This window comes from Lolium perenne, chromosome 6, assembly GCF_019359855.2.
Source record: "Lolium perenne isolate Kyuss_39 chromosome 6, Kyuss_2.0, whole genome shotgun sequence".
Classification (NCBI taxonomy): Eukaryota; Viridiplantae; Streptophyta; class Magnoliopsida; order Poales; family Poaceae; genus Lolium; species Lolium perenne.
Genome location: NC_067249.2, coordinates 54,890,432 through 54,913,738, shown reverse-complemented (window position 1 = coordinate 54,913,738; position 23,307 = coordinate 54,890,432). Strand labels below are relative to the sequence as shown.

Sequence of the window (23,307 nt, the reverse complement as noted above, 5' to 3'; positions counted from 1 at the left end):
TTTTGTTGTTTTGGATATTGAATGCAATGCATCTTGTCCTATTGTTTTGGGAAGACCCTTTCTTCGAACCGTTGGTGCTATTATTGATATAAAAGAAGGAAATATTAAATATCAATTCCCTCTTAAGAAAGGTATGGAACACTTCCCTAGAAAGAGAATGAAGATGCCTTTTGATTCTATTATTAGAACAAATTATGATGTTGATGCTTCTTCTCTTCATGTTACTTGATTTACACTTTCTGCGCCTAGCTGAAAGGCGTGAAAGAAAAGCGCTTACGGGAGACAACCCATTATTTTATTTCTGCAATTTTTGTTTTATATTTGAGTCAAGGTGCTTGTTACTACTGTAGCAATACCTTTGTATCTTTATTTTATTGCATTGTTGTGCCAAGTAAAGTCTTTGATAGTAAAGTTGATACTAGATTTGGATTTCTACGTAGAAACATATTTTTAGCTGTCACGAATTTGAGTTGATCTCTCTGTAGGAAACTCGTAAAATGCTGAAAAAATTCATGCGTGATCCTCAGATATGTACGCAACTTTCATTCAACTGGAGCTTTTCCATATGAGCTTGTTAAGTGCCTCGAAAAAATTCGTCTTTATGGACTGTTCTGTTTTGACAGATTCTGCCTTTTATTTCGCATTGCCTCTTTTACTGTGTTGAGTGGATTTATTTGCTCCATTAAATTTCACTAGCCTTGGGTAATGTCCAGAAGTGTTGGGAATGATTGTGTCCTGCTGAACATGTGAATTTTTGATTATGCACTAACCCTCTAATGAGAATGCTTTGAGTTTGGTGTGAAGGAAGTTTACAAGGATCAAAAGAGGAGGATGATATGATATGATCAAGGAGAGTGAAAAGTCTAAGATTGGGGATGCCCTCGTGGTTCATCCCTGCATATTTCAAGAAGACTCAAGCGTCTAAGCTTGGGGATGCCCAAGGCATCCCCTTCTTCATCAACAACTTATCAGGTCACCTCTAGTGAAACTATATTTTAATTCCGTCACATCTTATGTACTTTACTTGGAGCGTCTGTGTGCTTTTATTTTCGTTTTGTTATTTTCATTCTCTGAATAAAATCGGATCCTAAACATCCTTGTGTGGGAGAGAGACACGCTCCGCTTTTTCATTTGAACACTTGTGTTCTTAGTTTCGTTTTTCATGTTCATGGTGAAAGCTGAAAGCCGCATCACTTATTGTTATTTGGTTGGAAACAGAAAATGCTTCATGTGGTAATTGGTATATTGTCTTGAATAATTTGATACTTGGAAATTGTTTTGAGCTCTCAAGTAGATCATGTTTAAGCTCTTGCATCATGTAGTTTAAATCTATTAGTGGAGAACTACCGTAGAGCTTGTTGAAATTTGAATTGCATGATTGGTCTCTCTAAGGTCTAGATATTTTCTGGTAAAAGTATTTGAACAACAAGGAAGACAGTGTAGATTCTTATAATGCTTGCAATATGTTCTTATGTAAGTTTTGCTGTACTGGTTTATACTTGTGTTTGCTTCAAACAACCTTGCTAGCCAAAGCCTTGTACTGAGAGGGAATGCTTCTCGTGCATCCAAAACCTTGAGCCAAAACCTATGCCATTTGTGTCCACCATAACTACCTACTATGTGGTATTTTTCTGCCATTCCAAGTAAATTGCTTGTGTGCTACCTTTAAAACCTTTCAAAAATTCATTCTTTGTTTTTGCAATACATAGCTCATGGGAAAGTAGCCTAAAAAACTATTGTGGTAAAGAATATGTCGCTTATGTATCTTAGTTCTTATAAGTTGCTTGTTGAGCGGTAACCATGTTATCTGGGGACGCCATCAACCTGTTACACCTTTGTTGAATATCATGTGAGTTGCTATGCATGTTCGTCTTGTCTGAAGTAAGGGAGATTTTCCATGAGTTGAAATGGTTTGAGTATGCATATTGTTAGAGAAGAACATTGGGCTGCTAACCAAAGCCATGTATCATGGTGGAAGTTTCAGCTTGGACATTAATCCTCAAATCTCTTATGAGAATATTATCTGTTGTTGAATGCTTAAAGCATAAAAGAGGAGTCCATTATCTATTTTCTATGTTGTCCCGGTATGGATGTCCTCAAGTTGAGATCTATCAAAATCGAGAAATCAAATACGATTTATCTCCTTGGACCTTTGTACAGGTGGCATAGAGGTACCCCTTTGTGACACTTGGTTGAAACATATGTAATGCAATGATAATCCATGGAAGTCCGAGCTAATTAGGACAAGGTGCGGGCACTATTAGTATTCGATGCATGAGGCTTTCAACTTATAGGAAGTTTTATGCATAACCCATATAAATTATTACTACCGTTGACACAATTGTTTCCATGTTTTCAAAATAAAAAGCTCTAGCACATGAGTAATCCCTGCTTCCCTCTGCGAAGGGCCTTTCTTTTACTTTATGTTGAGTCAGTTTACCTACTTCTTTCTATCTTAGAAGCAAACACTTGTGTCAACTGTGTGCACTGATTCTTACATGCTTACTTATTGCACTTATTATATTACTTTGGGTTGACAATTATCCATGAGATATGCATGTTGAAAGTTGAAAGCAATTGCTGAAACTTAAATCTTCCTTTGTGTTGCTTCAAAACATCTTATTAAGAATCCATTGCTTTATGAGTTAACTCTTATGCAAGACTTTTTGATGCTTATCTTGAAAGTACTATTCATGAACAGTTTTTGCTACATGATTCAGTTGTTTAGTCATTATATTTTTGTTAGCAAACTATAGACCATTGCTTTGGGTCAATTCATTCATCTCATATGCTTTACAAATAGTGTTGATCAAGATTATGTTGGTAGCTTGTCACTTCCGAAATTATTCTTTTTATCGTTTACCTACTCGAGGACGAGTAGGAACTAAGCTTGGGGATGCTTGATACGTCTCCTACGTATCTATAATTTCTTATGTTCCATGCTAGTTTTATGACAATACCAACATGTTTTAGTCATATTTTATAATGTTTTTATGCATTTTCCGAGACTAACCTATTAACAAGATGCCGCAGTGCCAGTTCCTGTTTTCTGTTGTTTTTGATTTCAGAAAAGTTAGTTTACAAATATTCTCGGAATTGGACGAAACGAAAGCCCACGGTCTTATTTTCCACGGAGTCTTCCAGAACACCGAAGAGGAGACGAAGAGGGGCCACGAGGCGGCAACACCATATGGCAGCACGGCCCCACCCCTGGCCGCGCCAGCCTATGGGGTGGGCCCCTCGGGCGCCCCCCGATGCTGCCCCTTCGCCTATTTATTCCTTCCGTCGCGAAAACCCTAGTACCGAGAGCCACGATACGAGAATAGTTCCAGAGACGCCGCCGCCATCAACCCTATCTCGGGGGGTTCAGAAGATCGCCTCCGGCACCCTGCCGGAGAGGGGAATCATCACCGGAGGGCTCTACATCACCATGCCCGCCTCCGGACTGATGCGTGAGTAGTTCATCCTTGAACTATGGGTCCATAGCAGTAGCTAGATGGTTGTCTTCTCCTCTTCTGCCATCATGTTTAGATCTTGTGAGCTGCCTATCATGATCAAGATCATCTATTTGTAATGCTACATGTTGTGTTTGTTGGGATCCGATGAATATGGAATACTATGTCAAGTTGATTATTGATCTATCATATATGTGTTGTTTATGATCTTGCATGCTCTCCGTTGCTAGTAGAGGCTCTGGCCAAGTTGATACTTGTAACTCCAAGAGGGAGTATTTATGCTCGATAGTGGGTTCATGTCTCCATTGAATCTTGGGGAGTGACAGCAACCCCTAAGGTTGTGGATGTGTTGTTGCCACTGGGGATAAAACATCAATGCTTTGTCTAAGGATATTTGTATTGTTTACATTACGCACAGTACTTAATGCAATTGTCTGTTGTTTGCAACTTAATACTGGAAGTGGTGCGAATGCTAACCCGAAGGTGGACTTTTTAGGCATAGATGCATGCTTGATGGCGGTCTATGTTCTTTGTTGTAATGCCCTAAGTAAATCTCATAGTAGTCATCATGATATGTATGTGCATTGTTATGCCCTCTCTGTTTGTCAATTGCCCAACTATAATTTGTTCACCCAACATGCTATTTATCTTATTGGAGAGACACCACTAGTGAACTGTGGACCCCGGTCCATTCTTTTACATCTGAAATACAATCTACTGCAATCATTGTTCTCTTTTGTTTTTCGCAAGCAAACATCATTCTCCACACCATACGTTTAATCCTTTGTTTTCAGCAAGCCGGTGAGATTGACAACCTCACTGTTAAGTTGGGGCAAAGTAGTTTGATTGTGTTGTGCAGGTTCCACGTTGGCGCTGGAATCCCTGGTGTTGCGCCGCACTACACTCCTTCACCAACAACCTTCACGTGGCCTTCATCTGCTACTGGTTCGATAATCTTGGTTTCTTTCTGAGGGAAAACTCGCTGTTGTACGCATCATACCTTCCTCTTGGGGTTCCCAACGGACGTGTGCTTTACCGTCACAAGCACCGGCCCGGGCTCCACGACCACCGGAGCGTCCAGTTGAGGAGCCGCCGCCACGGGAGGAGCGGCAACGGCCGCGAGTTGTGCCTCGTCTCCGATGGTGGTGGTGGTGGCGGCGGCAGTCGCTTCGTCGGTCATCTCTAGGTTTTGGGAGTGGAGTGGAGTGTTTGTGTTTTGGGAGACAGACAGGCGGGCCAGGGGCGGACAAGGGGAGAACGCGAGCGACCAGCCTTCGGCGTCCGCGGCCACGCAAACTCGTCCCAGATTTGGGCCGGGTTTGGGTCGTCCCGGACGCCGCGGCCATCCGTTTTTAGGTTGGACCTATCCGGACGCGCGGGCGCAGGATGGGTCGCCCCGTTGGAGATGCCCTTAAAACCTGGTTGTTACAAGGCAAATTACAGTCAGAACTTTAACACGAGTGAACATTACAACATAGTCATGTAAATATGCCACTAGGACCCTAAAAATCTGGAAAGAAAAGCGATCAGTACAGACCCTAACTTTACTTCTACCAAACCATATGATTAAGCCTAAAATATCATAAATTATTTTGCATAATACAAATTTATGTTGTGAATTTAGAGTAACACTATACATGCAAAGTTATGGTGTAATAAAATACAGATTACTTTTTAAATATCTACATTAATTATGTAAATTATAAATTACCGTACTTAATAGGGTACTCAAGCTACATTTCCATGACTCACTTTTTTGTTTTTCCTGACTTTTTGTGTCCACGTTAGAGGATCCAGTTCCACCCCTCCACATGCCCTATCGCTGCTCCCCGGTTCCCTGCTGGGCCTAGCCCGTAAACCAGGCCATTCGCAACAGGCAAGGTTGCTCCCCGACTAGATCCGCGAGGAACAGGCCAAGCCAAGGCACTTGCAGTGTGGTTGGTAGGTCGCATGGCATTTTTTTTAAAAAAAAACACAGTACAACGCAGACGCTCACAAACACGCACGTACAAACAATTATGTTGTTTGGTTGCTCGGAAGACCTTTGTGTTGTGGCTGAATCGGTTTTCAAAGCACCTCTAAGCCTGGTTCAGGAGGAACGGCTAATTCGGCCATTTCTAGCGAGTCGCTCTCGTTTCGGGTTTTGTTGATGCGAAAGTCATCTTTACATGCACAAGTGCGGACGGGGAGAGATCGAGAGAGATGGTGCGAGCTAGGGCGCGCAGCGGCGAAAAGCGAAAAGGGGCGGGGAGGATTCAGACACCTACAGCCCAGGACCCCTTCTATTTCTACCCACTCTCACTGCTCGGTTCAAATCCTCCATTCCCTCCCTCCCTCATTTCGAGATCCACCTCCGGTCGCCAAGCAGGTAAGCAGCACACACATCTTTGGGCGGCGGCGGCTTCTCGGCGTCATCCTCTTGTTCGATGAGTTCTCCTTCACCTCCAGTGATTTTGATATGCTAAAGGAGGGGTACATATTTAAAGCTTGAGAATTAATATATTTTAGCCCTTAGTTAGTTTTTACCGGGTTTGTTTTCCCTCAAAGAGGCCATTCTTTTGTGCAAAGCGATTTTACTGGAGCTATAACTGGGATCAAGTCGGGCTAGAGGGGATGCTCGTCTTGTCTCTCTCTGACACTTGGAGAGCAAACAAGAGTATAGCTTGGCGATACATCTTTCGAGACAGTAGCAACTAGGGACAATGCAACCAAATAGAACAACAGTCCCTCCCGCGAAGATTAGGGCATAGGGTTATGATTTACCGGTTGTCACCACCGCCGACCAGCCAGCTGATCGCTGTCACACTTCACTCTATTGATTCGTGGATCTTACATACTTTTTGACCGAGTTCCATTTGTTTATTTAGATGCAAATGAGGGAATTTGAATGAATTTATGTGGATATGTTTTCATGATGGTTGGGTTGGATGGGCTTGACAGCATCAGACACCACATTACTTTGTGACATCTTAGCGGTATATGATGTATAGCCTAAGTCAAATTTGGACTCGATGTGAGATAACGCCGATAGAACTATATTTACATTATCAAATATACATTAGTATTTTATAAATTTGGTCAAACTTTGTATTATTTGACTTTACACAAAAATGTCTACGTGTTTCCTCAATAGGAACACATAGACTACTTAGAGCATTTCCACCAGCGTCCACATAGACCCCAATAGGTTTATTGGGGCCTGACGTTGTTTTTGGGCCACACTGGTGTAAGGGTACATTGTACCCTAAGTGTGTTTTTGGTAATTAATGACAATCCTCTATGGACTAATGTTTTTATTGTGTTTATATGAAGGAGTATTTCGTAGGTATTTCTTGAAGTCCATATGGTGGATTCAAGTGTGGATGGCATGATTATAATGTTATAACTTTGGTATTAGCATTAAAATCATCGATTTAAAGAGAAGAATATGATATGATCAAGAAGAAGAAATAAAGATGAAGTTCTTGTGTGGAACTCAAGTTAGCCATGCTCTAGCTTATGTGTTAGGCAATGAATGATCAAGATATTATGATAGAGCATGAAGAGATACAAGGTTGACCAAGACTAAGAGTGGAGATTGAATTCAAGTTGGTCAACACATGAAGCATAAAGATGGTACCACTTTGGATCATGTGATCTTGTGGGCGGTAAGCCTTGTCAATTATGCTTCATGAGCTAACCCACTATATATGTGCATTCTGTTGTCTATGTGGGTTAGTATCTTGCCATGTGCATGCATGAAGAGTATGATCTCATATAGCCCATGAGAGGATGGCATCAAGCTTGGATGTCATCAAGGTTGAGAAGGGAAAGTTCAAGATGAGCATATCGAAGATATCGTGCTTGAGGCTTGCCGTCCATTTGGTGATAATGGACATGTGAAGATGCGCGTCAATGGAACTATCCCATAATGGTGTATGTGGGAGAAATTGTGAGTCTTCACGAAGCAACAACGATCAAGTGAGGCACTTCGTCTTGACTGGAGCTTGAAGCGTTGTCGTCAAGATCAAGTGGGATGCGTAAGGCAAAGGTATGGCCTTGATAGGATTTTCTTTTACCTGTCTCAAGGTAGTTGTTGGGAGACCGGGTTATAGGATACATAGCCGCACTATCAAGATGGGCTTTCAGTTGAGTAACTTGATCGCATCATCTTAGGGAGCTCAATCCTTTGCATACCTAGCATCCCTATATTTTTGTTGCTTCTTGGTGTTTCTCTGTGTGAGGTTCTTGAGCTTGTTGCTAAGTTTTCAACAAGCCCAAGTTCATCGAAAATGGAATCTCTATGCATCTTTGATACGTTACAAACGTATCTATAATTTTTAATGTTCCATGCTTGTTTTACACCAATTTATATATGTTTTGTTTACACTTCGTGGCATTTTTATGCATTTTCTAGAACAAACCCATTAACAAGATGCCACAGTGCTGGTTCCTATTTTCTGTTATTTTTGTATTTCAAAAAAGTTGTACAAGAAATATTCTCGGAAATGGACGAAACAAAAGCCAAACCTCCTATTTTTCCCGACACGAAGACGGAGTCCAAAGCAGAGACGGAGGAGGGCACCAGGGAGCACACACCATGCCTAGGCGCGGGACCCTTGGCCACGCCTAGGTGTGGTGTGGGCTCCTCGGGCGCCCACCTTCCTTGCCCTTCCGCCTATATATTGCCTCGACGCGAAAACCCTTAAGGAATCAGCATCCGTCCACGAAAAGTTCTGTAGCTTCGCCGCCATCGAAGACAAGTTTCGGGGACAAAAGTCTCTGTTTCGGCACCCTGCCGGAACGGGGAATTGCCCCCAGAGCCATCTCCATCGACTCCACCGCCATCTTCATCGCTGTTGCTGACTCCCATGATGAGGAGGGAGTAGTTCTCCCCTGAGGCTGAGGGCTTTACCGGTAGCTATGTGGTTTATCTCTCTCTCCCATGATATGATCTTTATGTGATCATGAGTTTTGTAATTTAGTTGAATAAGTAGATGTTACTCTTCATCTATTGTGCTACTCAAGTGGTTTTATTATGTGATCTCCGGAGACATCTTGTCTCATGGTGTGAAGGTGACAGTGTGCGCACCGTGTGTGTATCTTAGGCTAAATTTACAGAAATACTTATCATGAGTTATAATTTTAGTTGGATGTCTCTATGAAATTATGGTGTTTGTTAGTACTATCTTTGGATGCTCAAAGTGACAGCGTGGGCTGTCCCTAGATTTGGAACGTGAACTTTAAGAAGTGCTTTTGCAGCCCTACGCGGTGAATTGGTGTTCGTTATCCAACCGTAGAGTAGTTCAGATTAGCATAGTGAAGTGATAATATTTATATATTTAATTATGATATCATTGTTGAGAGTGTCCACTAGTGAAAGTAAGATCCCTAGGCCTTGTTTCCAAGCATTGAAACACCGTTTACAACCAGTTCTGCTACATATTTGCTTGCCGCCAGTTTTATTTCAGATTGCAATTACCAATCATAATTATCCATATTACTTGTATGAGAGTGGATTTGGTGTTCAGGGTACGTGCGCACGCATCAGCCGTCGTTGGATTGGCTTTGAGATTCTGTCATCCCACTTTCTGAACTAACGACGATATACGGTGCCAAATAGAATTTGTTTATCTGTTGGGTGTTGCTCTGGGCCCGATGCGCTCTGTCTCCATGCTCTCTCTTAGTACTTGGCGAATGAAACAAAAAAGGTACTCCACAGTCAGACACAGGGGAGCCAAATTCGTATTGAGCATGCTCTATTTAATATTAATTAAGTTTAATGGTCATATTAATTAAGCCTCATTGCCACGTTAATCGCCTAATCGCACGCACCACCATCTGCTTGTTGACGCAGACCTTCTCGAGTTTGCTGGAAGCGGCCTCCTCCTTGCTCCGTTCGTCGACGATGGCCTCTTCGCTGGTGCTCATGCCGACGAACGCCCGGCGGCGTCCCCGTGCTAGGTGTGGGCGCCTGCTCCTCGCGTGGCCGGTAGAGTCGCCTCCCCCGACGCGCGCTTGGCTGCAGCCGCCCCTGACGAGGCTCTTGGGCGACGCCGCCGCGCTAGCTGCAGGTGCCTACTCCTTGCGTGGTCGGCGGAGTCGACCTCCCCCGGCGCGCTCGGCTACAACCTCCCCATACGAGGCTCCTCATCAGCGCCGCCGCGCGAGCTGCGGGCGCCTACTACTCGCGTCATCGACGACACCGGCCTCCCTACGCTTCAGCCTCCACTAACGCGTGTGCGGACGGGACGCCTACTCCTCATGTGGTCGACGGCGGCGAGCGGCGGCGCCCTCCCCCGATGCGTGCGCAGTGGCGGCTCTCTCCCCCGATGCGTGTGTGGCGGTGGAGGCAGCGGTGCTAGTGGCCTCCTCCTGGAACCTAGCGGCGGGGCTCTAATTTCTGTGGGAGAGAAAGACAGAGAGAGAGATTGAGTGGTTGAGAGTGCCTCACGGGAGCGGCGGATGAGATAAGGCGATGAGGGGTTGTTTTGACACGATGCTTTTCCTATTCCTAATCTTGAGGTGTCTCACGGGGCGTGCTCACGGCCAACTAACATCATCGGACACGTGTCAATCTGTTACCGCGTGCTCACGTACCCCTCTGATCACCAGGCTTCATCTGTTACTTGTATTTCACTATCTCTTCGCCGAACTAGTGCACCTATACACTGACAAGTGTATTGGGTGTGTTGGGGACACAAGAGACTTCTTGTATCTTAATTGCAGGGTTGCTTGAGAGGGATATCTTTGACCTCTACCTCGCTGAGTTCGATAAACCTTGGGTGATTCACTTAAGGGAAACTTGTTGCTGTTCTACAAACCTCTGCACTTGGAGGCCCAACACTGTACAAGAACATAAGCGTGCGTAGACATCAATCTTCTATTGCGTTTTCGAGTTTGGACTTCTTCACCGTTTCTTTGACGTTGGGAGGCTCCCTCTCTAAAATCATCTAAAACCGTTTTGTGGGGAGTCTCAATATTTCGGGGTTCGGGAACTACGTGAGAAGAGTTTTTTTCGTTCTCGGAGAAAAATGGTCTTTTGAGCGAAGTCGAGCAAACCGGCATAATGCCCGGAAGGACCGACCAAGACGCCGAGCAAGTCGGCACCCAGCCTGGCCTGCCGAGTGTTGCTGTCGGGTAGGTCGGCATCTGGCCCGGCCCCCACCGAGTGTGGCACAGAGTGGCCTAGCCTCCTGGTCAACCCGGCCTCTGGCCCGGCCTATTGGGTGCTGCTACTAGTTAGCCCGGCCCCTGGCCCGACCTGCTGGGTGGCCCGGCCCTGCCGAGCTATACGTCGGGTTGCCCTGCCTTCAAACGGCTATTGTTCTCCTTGGACTATATATATCCCTTCTTCCTCCTTGAGGAGGTAAGGTCAACCATTCTATTTGCTCTCTCTCTCCTACTCCATTGTTGAACCTCAAAAGCTTGCTACCTCTCCATCCCTCCTTTGATTCTTGCATATTCTTGAGGGATTTGTAAGAGTAGATCTAGATCTACAACTCCACCAATTCATTCCTCCTCTTTGTGATTTAGATCTTGGAGTCATTTGTTGATTTTCTCCATTGTTCTTCATCTCTAATTCCTCTCTAGCACTTGTTGCTTTGGTGGGATTTGAGTGTGAGGGATTTGAACACCTTTGGTGTTCTTGCTTTTGCACCCTTGCATAAGTGTTGAGCTCTCCATTACGATTTTTTCGAGTGAGAGACCATGAGCTTGTTACTCTTGGAGGGGTTACCTCCTAATTGGCTTGGCGGTTGGTGTTCTGGTAACCTCTTCGTGGAAGATTGTGAGGAGGCCCGGGTTCTCCTTCGTGGAGCTTGTGAAGTGGTTGTGGAGTTTGCCATCTCCGGTGGAGAAAAAGCTAGACATAAGATAAAGGCTTTTGTCCTGAATTCGTGGCATTGGCTTGGAGAAGAAGGTGAACCTTCGTGGCATTCGGGAGACTTACGTGGTAACCAGCATCTCTCCAACGTGACGTACCTCACCTTGTGTGGGAAAACACGGGAATACATCTTCGTCTCCGCATGCCTCGATTATCTCTATACATGAGTTTACTTTTCTTGATAGCCATCGTGCTTGAAGTACTTATATATTGATATCACTTGTGTTCATATATCTTGTGCCTATCTTGCTTAGCTTGAGTTGTTGTTGTTGCACTTATTTGAGCCTAGCATATTTAGGTTTTGTGCTTGTAAAATAAATGTTAGTTTAATTCCGCATTCTTATAAGCCAAATCTGTAATAGTTTTTGAAACGCCTATATTCACCCCTCCCCCCTCTAGGTGACATCTCGTCCTTTCAACCGGCATACCCTAAAAGTAGCCGGCTGATTTTGGAGCCCAATAGAAGCGTTGGCAACCCGTTGATGGCCCCTACGCACAGGGCGTCGAACGGGCGAGCCAGCACCCCACGCCACGTCGGATTTTAGGGGCGGGATAACATACCAGCGAGTCCACTGGTGTCTCCCTCTTTAATATGATGCCTCAGATGCTCGGTGGTGGGTCACCGTCTTTAATGAACCCGTCGGTTCTCCATGCACAGACACCTCGGATACCACCGCCGTAAATGCACACACCGGTCCTATCCTCCTATTTAGTGTGCTCTCTCCGCTCACCTCCGCCGCATTCCACTCCGCACTCTCAACAATGTCGCGTCGGGTCGCCACCACCTACTCGATGATAGGCCAGAACGACCACATGCCTACGTCGACGCTGCAACAACCACAACCCGAGCCTGTGGCCCCACCGCAACCCGAGGACGAGCTCAAGTTGTCGAACTTCAACTTCGACGGCTTCTCTGATGACTCTGAGTTCGACGAGTGGAACGAGGTGTTCATAGTGAAAGTAGACGCGGACGCCATGGTCACGGAGGAGCAGGCGAATTGGGGCGCCGACGAGAAGTTCTAGGTCGACCTGGATTAGGTGGCTATCCTGGCCTCCTTCAATGCGTAGTGCGACCGTAGGATCGGGAGTAAGTCCACGAGGAGATCAACGCCGCCATCTTTGAACACGCCGTCGAGATCTCGTGCGAGTGGGCACCCACGGAGGATGTTGGTTGCTTCCTCATGGTGGCCGCGTGGCAGATGAGCCTGCTTGAGCTCAACGCTCAACTCCAAACCGAGACGGCCACCCACGAGGAAGCGAGGCTCGCCCAGAACGAGGAACCCCGACGGCCTTGAAGGCCCAACGTTGCCGAGAAGCTCCGACAACGCTTGCGGTGATGCTCCAACGCCAGATGTGCGAAACAATGATGGAGAGGCGGGTATGGAAGGCGGCGACAGAGGGGAAGAACGACAATGAAGGAGACCCGTCGCGCGTCCCAACCTACGGCCACTAGACTAGAATTTAGTTTAGTTCACTTTAAATTTCATTCAAAGTTTTAAAAAAAAAATTTTGTGGGAGCGGGGGGTGTGGGGCAGTCCTCCCCAAATGAAAGGAGCAGCTGCTCCATTAAAACACTGCACCTATTGGCGCCTATTTAGAGGCGCCCATGAGGATGCTCTTACGTGATAACTTCATAGATTGTCAATTTTGAGGAATTAAAGAACACTACATTATCACTTTGTGTATAGGCGACCCTCCCAAGACACCTCCCAGGCCCCCACCACCATCGAAATGAGTACTCGGAGTGGCAGTGTTGCAAACGACATTTTTTTTATCCCATACATGTACGACTCAGATGTGGCTCGATCCCTTTTAATTCTTCTTCTGCTGGGACAACGTGGCTCAATCCCTTATTTTAGTTCTTCTTCTGCTGGGACAAGGAAATGCACCGATGCATGTGTGATGCATGGGTGAGTACGCGTCGTACGAAAATCGAATGAAAAACGTGGTACTATAGCATTTCTCATACAGTAGTATATTGGTTGTAAAAGTCAGTCAGGTTTTCAACCATCAATTCTGAAGTCGGGTGAGTTCTAAAATCATCAAGTGTAAGATCGAGTTATCGAAGCCGGCCTTTGTAACTTCAGGTTGACTTTATTTTCCTCTAGATATAGTTGCTTCTATGCAATGTGCTGGAAATTCCCATACGACCCAAAGCCACTATGCACCTGCATCGCAATGATTTTCAGAATGTTTGCACCTCCGCAAGTTCTTCACTCTCCTTTGAGTTATGTAAATGTGTTGTATTTAAGAAAAGCACGGGAATAGCACATTAGTATAGTCAGGAATCTAATGAACTTCACCTCAAAACAAGCTCTGTTTCGCAGCTTCCACATTACCCACAGATTGCAGTGAGGCCAGTTATTTGAACATACTTCTCTCCGGAAGGTATTGGGGGAGCCACGAAGAGAATTGTGCGAAGTTCCCCAGTCTATTCCTAGCCCTAATCTATCTGCTAACCACACTCTAGACATATTTGGCCATGTGACAGCGACAGAAAAGAGATGAACTGTGTCTTATCCTGGATAGATTTTGCGAACTGTACTCCTGCGCACTTCCTTTTTTAGTCATGTTATCCTTTGTTGCTATGGTATTGTTCGAAACAAGTCACAATCAGATCTCTATCTTCAGTAGAATTTTGGAGAAACGATCGATCCATCCCATAGCTGGTTATATGCTTGTACATCCATTTGTCGGTAAAGACTCTTTATTTTGTGCATTTCCACTTTGGTCAATATCTCTCTTCATTCGGCGTTATCCCATCCTAGCCAAGGCCACAGGCAAGATTCAATCTGGACATCTGGTGATGCAGCTCCACAATAATAAGATTGCATCCAGCGTCTATGCAATAAGCCTAGTGTATCATAGTGCCATAACATTCAGCAATCATCACACCAACCAACGACATTGACAAGTGATAAATGAACAATATCACACATGACCAAGCTTGAACAATAAGAGTACTTGTCCTGACCAGGTTTCAGAACTTAACTAAGGCTTGCAGAGTTCAGAGATGTTCACTTAACTACAAACAGCTGACAAAGTTGTACCTGCACTCCAGTAAGCAAATCTACTCAAAAAAATCATCGTCTGAGACGTCATCCACATCATATTCATTCATGAAAAGTGGCCCCATAAGCGCGTTCACCACCGCTATTTGATTCATCTTATTGTATCTACCAATAAGAGACAGCCACTCTAGTGACTCTTTAGTATCATCTTGCTTCATGTCCTCTTTGGCATTCGGCAAGTACTTGAGGATTGAATAACCTTCAGGATCCGAGATGTCAAACATGAACATTGGTGAGAGAGAGCGCCCTTTCACTTGAGCACTGCAGATACTGTTAGCACGAAAAAGGGAAAAAAAAATTGATGTTTCAGCATTGCAAGGGAAGGTAGTGAGAACATAAATTAGTAAACTCTACTCCATGATTCAGATCATCACACTATATACACCACTGAAAAATCGCACTTCTTTGTGGTTAATGCAACAAATAGACAAATGCATCTTCTAAATGCTATAGGTAGAAGCATCACAAAATTATGTATACACCAAGATGAACTAGGTACAAGGAAAAAAGTTAACAGGACAATCATCATTTAATAGAATTAAGTTCCCGGCGCACATAATTTCGTTCCTCATGGTGAAGTGAACAAGTATTAAGTTGTGGATTTGATGTACCAGCCTGAGAGTAGAGTTACATGCAGCCTCCAATACTTTGCATCATCATGCCATTTTTTGCAAAAGCAGATCATGCTTACCATATGTAATACCTATCATCTGCATTTTGTTTTTGTACTCCGCCCAATAGTTCAATCATCACCACACCACCAATGCAGAGGACAGGGCGTGGGAGCTTGAAGGATTGCAGTACATTTTCCTACCAAGCCATAAATAGAGGGTGTTATAAGGCCATTTCTACATATAATATCGATCAAAATTGCTACTATACTTTGTTATATCACAATACAGTATCAGACCACCATACACTGACTGTTTATTTATCCATTTTCCCCGGTTATCTAAACATAAGAAAGTCTGCCTAAACAAAAGAGTGTTTTTTTTTACTGCATGGAGTAGCTATACTACAGAGTGTCATATTAGAATTTTTTGGTCGATCAGCAGACATACCGATATGAAAAAGATGCTTCCAACTCACCTGCGACATAGGGTACTCTGGTGAAGTGTAAGTCCACATGTAATTTTTGTCAGCATTTACCATCTTGTTCTCATCCTTATGGGTGACAAATGACTCTGATCCCCGCGGAAGCTTGTAATGGCCCATCCGAAATCGCACCGCCTTTGCAGAGTATATAGGATCCCCATGCTGAAAATAGGCTGGCAAATCGAAACAAAGGATAATCAATCAATCACCTGACAAGAGAAATCTAACAAAGAGAATAGTTAACAGTGCCTTGCGATCCTCAACTAATTGGGAACACTAATCAATGGATTAAGGGTGTGTAACTCAAACTAATTGCTAAATACCACGAAGGCCAAAATCAGTGATAGCGCACCTTCGAACGGCTGCACCTTAATCTCATCGACAATGCAGATATCATGATTGAGCCTGTAGGTAAGGCTCTCGGGCTCATCGGGGCTGTCCGACCCGCCGCTGGACCAATAGGACGGGCGGAAATTCACTATGTAATCCTCGTCGAGGGTGTGCTCCATGGTCTCCTTGGGGAACTGGTCTGTGCTGGACGCGCCGATGCAGTGCGTGAAGATGGCCACGTCGTGGTTGCGGGGGGCGGAGACGACGGCGCCGGCGAGGTTTGAGTATATCCTGAAGTCCCTCTCGCTTTCTGGCACGGGGACGGCGGGTGAGGACGCCGATCTGGTTACCTCCGCCACGGCGGCGACGGTGGCGACCTCCGGGCATAGCCGCAGGCACAGGCTCTTGCTCAAGTTGTTCTCGATCACTGCGGTGAATGGGGGGAACTCAGGAAGACGGCGATGATATAAAGAATCGATAGCCATTGGAGAGGAGGGCGAGAATTGCTCACCGAATCTGCGCCATGGTCGGGAGACAGCGGCGGCGCGGACAAGATCGGCGGGGTGGTCGAGGAGGTGGAAGATGGAGGCGGAGATGTCGGTGCCGACCCAATCCAGGAGGTCCGGGCCGCAGCTCTTGGCCGCCATGGGGTCTAGGGTCCGCGACTAGGGGGTGGAGAACAGGAGAAGGCAGAAGGGGAATTCTGCGATGATCTCAAAAAAGGTTGAAAAGAGAAAAAAAAAAACGGATTTTTTCATTCAAGGGAGGGTTTGGAATGCTAATAGAAAGTGTAAGTTTTTATGTGAAGTGTGCCTCACTGCCTCCCTCCAGTCCTCCAGCCTAATTTTGGCCTTTATTCGTCCTTGTGTAGTAGGTGTAGGCAGTTCTGTTCTTTTTATGGTCAATGACAAATATAACCTATATTTAATACTAGACTAAGATTTCTTTGTCTCATTAAAATCAATACATCTGAATCCAATTCCATCAACTACTATAACCGAGCAAACAATTGACAAAAAATACAAGAGACTTGCGGGGAGATTTTCCTGTGCTTGTGGGGTGATCTTGTGATGCTTGCCGTTGTTGTGAGATCTTACGGTGCTTGCGGGGGCGTGCTTGGGCGAGGGGGCGACCATTCCCAACTATTGCCCGCAACCTTCCCACTCCGCGCTCAAGGTGGCCATCGGCGGTTGATGGACGCGCATATGAGGACACAAAAGTGGTGTCCGTGCTGGCCGTCCACCGGGTCAACATGGGGCGTCAGCGCGCGCTCTGCACGCCGCAGTTGCTCGTCCCGTGGCACGCCTCAACGCGCAACAACATGGGTGAGCAGGAGAGCTTGGGCTCACGCAGCCTTCGCGGCGGCCAATGCAATACAAAATCACCCCATGCCCTAGCTGGTGGGTTTTTTTTTGTTTTTGAACGGCACGACGAAAAAGAGCCTACAAAAGTTTTTTGCCCGGTGATGCAATAGCACGGCGGCTATCAAGGCCAACAACCAAGTTTACGGTGGGGTTTTATACAGTGCTACGGAAAATGAGGAATTAGTCGATGCATCGTCCGTTGTAATCGTCGCTACTTCTTGGTCTCACGCTTGGGAATGGTCAATCACACCGCGCTGACTGGTTTAGTTTGTGTCGATGACTATGTGATCCACCATTGAGCCTTTATACACAAATCCCCTCCCTGGCAATCGATCGCTGGAGCGATCACTTTCTTTGGCGCGGCAGCGCTCGCGCCATGCGCGAAATCAATTCTCTTTTTGTCTTGTAGTGTTTAATTACGTTCACATGTAGCTTTGTGTTCACACTAACAGCTCACGTTACCACTTGCAAGTTGCATACAACCAAGAGCGTTCACACTACATGCATGCATAAAGTATCTCATAGGTTTGTATTTAATGAGCCAACTTTTCAGCACGAGGCTAGCTCTCACAAGTTGTTGCATGCATGCACAGAGCATCTCGCTCTTTTTTTTCAGCACGACGCATACTTTCAATTCTCTTTATTTGCAATTCCCTTTTGACAATTCTCTTTTTTTGCAATTCCCTTTATGTTGTTATTTCGTACGGTAATTCATGTTTTTTTGGATTAATTTTTTTAATTCCCTTTTTCGGGCCAGTGGTTTTTAAGGGGGGAAATAACAGGTGGGAAGATCCACTTGCAACTCAAATGAACTACCACTTGCTACTCAAATTAAGTACTATTTTTAAGTTGTAAGCTAACAAAAGTTGCCAAAATTTCTAAATGAAATTTACTTTTTAGGGTTGCTAGGTATTTATATTTACCGTTGATAAATAACGGGGCACCGGGTTGATAACTTGTAAACAAAAAAAGAGTCGCTACATATTTTAAATTAAATAAAAAAATTAGGGTTGATATTTATTTATATTTACCATTGATAAATAGCGGGTCACAGGGTTGATTGCTTGTAAACTAAAAGAGAGTCGCTAAAATATTCTAAATGAAATACTTTTTAGGGGTATTATTTATTTATTTTTACAGTTGATAAATAACGAGGCACCAGGTTGATAGCTTGTAAAATAAAAAAAAATGTTCGCTAAAATATTCTAAATGAAATACTTTTTAGGGTTGGTAGTTTTTTTATAATTACCATTGATAAATAACGGAGCACCGGGTTGATAACTTGTAAACTAAAAAGAGTCTCCAAAATATTCGAAATGAAGTTAGATTTTTAGGGTTGGTAGTTATTATTTTTACTGTTGATAAATAACAGTACATCGGGTTGATACCTTCTAAACTAAAAAATATTCGCTAAAATGTTTAAAATAAAATTGACTTTGGGGTTGATAATTTTGTACATTTACCGTTGATCACTCAAGTACGGAGGGGCTGATTATTCAAAACAGAGAGGCTTGATAACTTTTATCCCGAAAAAAAGTTTCTCGAAACATATCAACATGGGTGCTAGTTTTGAAGATCTCGTCGAGACGGATTTATTGGTGAAAGCGAATCTTAATTTGGAGTTGTCATTTGAAAGTTAAAACGTTTTGAATTTTCAAATTTGGAAAAGATTCCGCTGACATCAGCAGATTCGTCTTTTTGTGCATGCATGCAGAACTTTCACTCAATACCCTGCACCAGGTTGATAATTTTATACATTTACCGTTGATCACTCCAGTACGGAGGGGTTGATTATTCAAATAGAGATGCTTGATAATTTTTAGCCAGAAAAAAAGTTTCTCGAAACATATTAACATGGGTGCTAGTTTTGAAGATCTCGTCGAGACGGATTTGTTGGTGAAATCGGATCTTAATTTGGAGTTGTCGTTTGAAAGTTAAAACATTTTGAATTTTGAAATTTGGAAAAGATTCCGCTGACATCAGCAGATTCGTCTATTTGTGCTTGCATGCAGAACTTTCCCTCAATAATCTGCACCAGGTTGATAATTTTATACATTTACCGTTGATCACTCCAGTACGGAGGGGTTGATTATTCAAATAGAGAGGCTTGATAACTTTTAGCAAGAAAAAAAGTTTCTCGAAACATATTAACATGGGTGCTAGTTTTGAAGATCTCGTCGAGACGAATTTATTGGTGAAAGCGGATCTTAATTTGGAGTTGTCGTTTGAAAGTTAAAACGTTTTGAAGTTTGAAATTTGGAAAAGATTCCGCTGACATCAGCAGATTCGTCTATTAGTGCTTGCATGCAGAACTTTCTCTCAATACCCTGCACCAGGTTGATAATTTTATACATTTACCGTTGATCACTCCAGTACGGAGGGGTTGATTATTCAAATAGAGAGGCTTGATAACTTTTAGCAAGAAAAAAAGTTTCTCGAAACATATTAAAATGGGTGCTAGTTTTGAAGATCTCGTCGAGACGGATTTATTGGTGAAAATGGATCTTAATTTGAAGTTGTCGTTTGAAAGATAAATCATTTTAAACAATGATTTCTGCTACATATATTCATGGGTGACCCTAAGTTTGCATGCGGTGATTAGCCAGGCTAATTAGGAATGCACGTGACAGTGAGGAAAGAGAAGAAAAGGTGGTCCATCCCTTGCATGCCTTCTACTTAAGCTGTCGGAAACCGATCGCTCAATAAAAACCTGGCGACCGAGCGCCAGCTAGGGCCACCCCTTTATACAGTATTGTTTATTTGGCCGAGAGAGCTAGGTAAACGGATTTAGCTGACAAAAATATCATTGTACAAGCAAAACTTGGTAAAACATAGGCAAGGATGGTGTAGCCAAACAGTTCCGCAATTAAGCTAGAGTAGATTGCATCATACAGTTTGCATCGTGTGAAGATTACATGCATGGTTTGGAATCTAATTTATTTTGAACATAATTCGAAATCAAAAATTGGTACGGAGTACTACCAGTGTTTTGAAAACAACTACTCCTGGGTGAGCGAGGGCATTCGGTAACTAAAACCTCTTCAATCACCTGGTGATGTAAGCAATGAAGTCGTCGAGGCCATTTCTGGAGGAGCCGCCTTCCGCCATAGAGGCACGGATGGCGTCACCGAGCACCTTCGCCCGCTGCCGCACCGCCATCCCATTCTCTGAGAGCATCGCCTCCTCGATCAGCTTCTGGATGGCCTCCGCCGGCACCACCTCGCTGTGCTTCTCCCACGGCCTGACGAGGATGGCGACCCTAAGGTACTTGCAGAGAAGCTCCGCGTTCCAGGGCTGGTCGGAGTGCATCGGCCACGCGAGCATCGGCTTGCCGTGGCTCAGGCTCTCCAGGGCGGAGTTCCAGCCGCAGTGGCTCATGAACGCCGCAGTGGCGCCGTGCGCGAGGATCTCCAGCTGCGGCGCCCACCCGGTGATCACCAGCCCCGTCCCCTCGGTTTCTTTAGTGAACTCGCACAGCAGCTTGTCGTGCCGGCTCTCGCCGGAGTCCGCGAAAATGTCGGCGCGGTCGGCGTCGCGCAGCACCCAGATAAACCTCTGCTTGCTTCCCTTTAGCGCCGCGGCCATCTCCGCGATCTGCTCTCCCCGGAGAGACGACGTGGTTCCGAAGGACACGTAGAGCACCGACGCCGGAGGCTGCGCGTCGAGCCAGTCCATGCACTCGTGCCGCGTCCTCCCCGGCACCGCGTCGTCCACCAGCAACGGGTTCAGTGGCCCGACCGGGAAGAGCTTCTGGCCCTTGTACTCCGGGTGCTCCGGGATGGCGTCGATGAACTCGGCCTCCAGCACGCGGCAAGTGTTGATGACGAGCCCGGCCCTGGCGGCGCCTCCATCTTCCCGCGCCTCGGCCGTTGCCCGGTACATGTACTCCATGAACTCCTTGGACATGGGCGCGTCGAAGGGGAGGGCCTGGAGGCCGTGGTCGCGGAGGAGCTGGTGCCCGGGCCCTGCGCTCAGCCACGCGACGTTGTACGACATGGCCACGCACTGCAGCCCGTACGCCTCGCCGTTGCCCAGCCGCGCCGCCTCCAGCGCGGCGAAGTAGTTGATGTTGTCGTACACGACCACCACGCGGCGGTGGGTGGCCGAGAGGCTCGCGAGGAGGACGGCCAGAGGGGCGCGCGCGCCGGCGGTGAAGGCCTCGAACATGGGGATCAGGTGGCTGGGGAAGGGAGACACGGCGGTCGGGTCGGGCGCCGGGGACTCGAAGGAGGAGACGTCGAGGTCGTGGAAGTGGACGGAGCCGAGGGCCTTGGCGTCCCAGCCGTGCACGCGCGACCGCGCCTGCCGGACGTGCGCGGCCGGCGCCGCGTAGTGCACCGAGAGCCCCCGCGACACGGCCAGCAGGGACAGGTCCATGAGCTGGTTCAGATGGCCCTGCGCAGGGAACGGCACCGCGACGAAGGCCACCGATTCCGTCGCCATTGTTTCTGGGTTCGTGCACTGCACTTCTACTTGTACGCCTAGTTCCACTGATAGGCGCTATATATGATCGACGAGGAACAGAGATCTCTTACTTCTTTCTTCAAATTAAGGAGTCCAAGGCTCATAGTTAATTGGAACTATTCTATTCTATGCTACTACGTAGCTGTCACGCGCATAGATCGAGTACAGATCCCTGCACTGGAGTAGTAGTGATCGAGTACAGATCGAGCTCAAGTGGGTTTGTCACGGACAATTAATAAGGTCAAACCTTGCCGTGAGCTAGTCTAACTGCTTGAAACATGAAGGTGTGTGATTCTGCCCATTTGGCTAAGGGCATCTCCAGCGGCCGCTGACGCATTTCGGACATCCAAAATATTCGCGGATATCCGTTTGCGTCGTCTGGCGGACGCGGAAATGGTCGCGCGTCCGTTTGCGTCTGGGGCTGGCTCCAGCGGGGCGACGCATATTCGGCGTAGGCCAGAATTCAAATAAGAGGACTGAAACAAGTTTGCACGAAATTTAACAGCCGCAAATTGATGGCTGAAACAAGTTCATCACACTTTGCACATGTCACGGCGCAAAGTGGAGTCCAAAAGGGGCACAACAAGACCTGAACAACAATAAAAATGTCCAAAAGGAGGCCAAGGTGCTGGGCGCATGGCGTCGGCGATCAGGCGTCTCGCGCGCGGATTTCGGCACGCCTCTTCATGAACTAGGCCCTGGTGTCGTCGTCGACGCCGGTCAAGTCGGCAAGCATGATCCTTGTGTCTTCTACACGCAATTTGGCCTTGGCGTCTGCTTTTTTGGCCTCGATGTCCAGCCTTTGGACCTCAATGACCTCCTTCGCGAGGTTCTAGTAGATGACAGTTGCGGCCTCTTTTTCCAGACGCTTCTTCTCATCCCTAGCAGCCATGGCAGCACGGTTGTCGGTTATTATCTTCTCCATGCTCTGGGTGAACGCAATGGCCTGCGCCTCCCGGACAAGATCGGCCTTGGTAGCCTTATGGCCTCGTGGACGAGGTGGAAGGGCTGGACGGCCTTGATCGTCGTCTTCGCCGTCGAGGTTGATCGCTGACCCATTCCTCACAGCTTAGTTGTAGGCCGCAAAGCTTGTCATCCACTTGTTGTTGTTCTTGAGCAGGTCCTACCAATGGACCATATGGTAGCCCTTCTTATGCGTCGCCCTGAACTTCTCCAAGGCGCGGGATACCTGCAATCATAGCCACCAATGATGTACATACAATGATGCAAATAGTGTAGAATGATGTTGGTTGTATCGTGTTGACCACTGTCATGACGCCAGCGCCGCTTACGGGGTTGTTGATAGCATGTTCGACCGCCGAGCAGAACTTGCTTGTCTCTTGTTTGATGTAGTTCCATCTTTTTCGGAGGGACTCTTCCGTCCGAGAGCTTGTGATATGGTAGGGCGGGTGCATCCTGGTCTCGTTGTACTACTGCAAGACCTTGGCCCAATAGACCTTGCCCTTTTGTTGTGCGTCATTAATACAATCATGGGTCGTTGCCAGCCACGCTTCACACAAACACTTATCCTCGTCGTCGACGAAGCCTTGTGTCCTGCGGCTCTCCCCATTCTTCTTCGTAGCAATGTCAGGCTGTGTTGGAGCGTCGTCGAAGTCGTCGACGAACACGGCTGTTGGCTGCGTCTGCTGGGTGGCAAACAGCCG

General features: G+C 46.1%; 2 protein-coding genes across 2 annotated transcripts; both read right to left on the bottom strand.

Moving 5' to 3' along the window:
* Positions 1 to 14,207: 14,207 nt before the first annotated feature.
* LOC127308036 (F-box protein At4g00755) lies at positions 14,208 to 16,523 on the bottom strand. The gene is made up of 5 exons (XM_051338802.2): positions 16,327 to 16,523; positions 15,838 to 16,242; positions 15,480 to 15,658; positions 15,082 to 15,200; positions 14,208 to 14,660 (listed from the first exon to the last, which is right to left on the bottom strand). Exons 1-5 carry the CDS (start codon positions 16,460 to 16,462, stop codon positions 14,390 to 14,392), a joined length of 1,110 nt encoding a protein of 369 aa, XP_051194762.1. The 5' UTR covers positions 16,463 to 16,523; the 3' UTR covers positions 14,208 to 14,389.
* A 3,498-nt stretch (positions 16,524 to 20,021) lies between these two features.
* On the bottom strand, positions 20,022 to 21,733 carry LOC127308035 (cis-zeatin O-glucosyltransferase 1). The gene has a single exon (XM_051338801.2). The coding sequence runs from the start codon at positions 21,620 to 21,622 to the stop codon at positions 20,225 to 20,227; it is 1,398 nt and encodes a 465-aa protein (XP_051194761.1). The 5' UTR covers positions 21,623 to 21,733; the 3' UTR covers positions 20,022 to 20,224.
* Between the last annotated feature and the right edge of the window lie 1,574 nt (positions 21,734 to 23,307).

Bases quoted from the DNA above. Each gene is read 5' to 3' on its own strand.
- LOC127308036 (XM_051338802.2), bottom strand. From the start codon at position 16,462: ATGGCGGCCAAGAGCTGCGGCCCGGACCTCCTGGATTGGGTCGGCACC. The intron at 16,243-16,326 runs GTGAGCAATTCT...CATTCACCGCAG, and splicing joins CCGACCATGGCGCAGATTCG to TGATCGAGAACAACTTGAGC. The intron at 15,201-15,479 runs GTGAGTTGGAAG...ATGGCTTGGTAG, and splicing joins CAGAGTACCCTATGTCGCAG to GAAAATGTACTGCAATCCTT.
- LOC127308035 (XM_051338801.2), bottom strand. From the start codon at position 21,622: ATGGCGACGGAATCGGTGGCCTTCGTCGCGGTGCCGTTCCCTGCGCAG.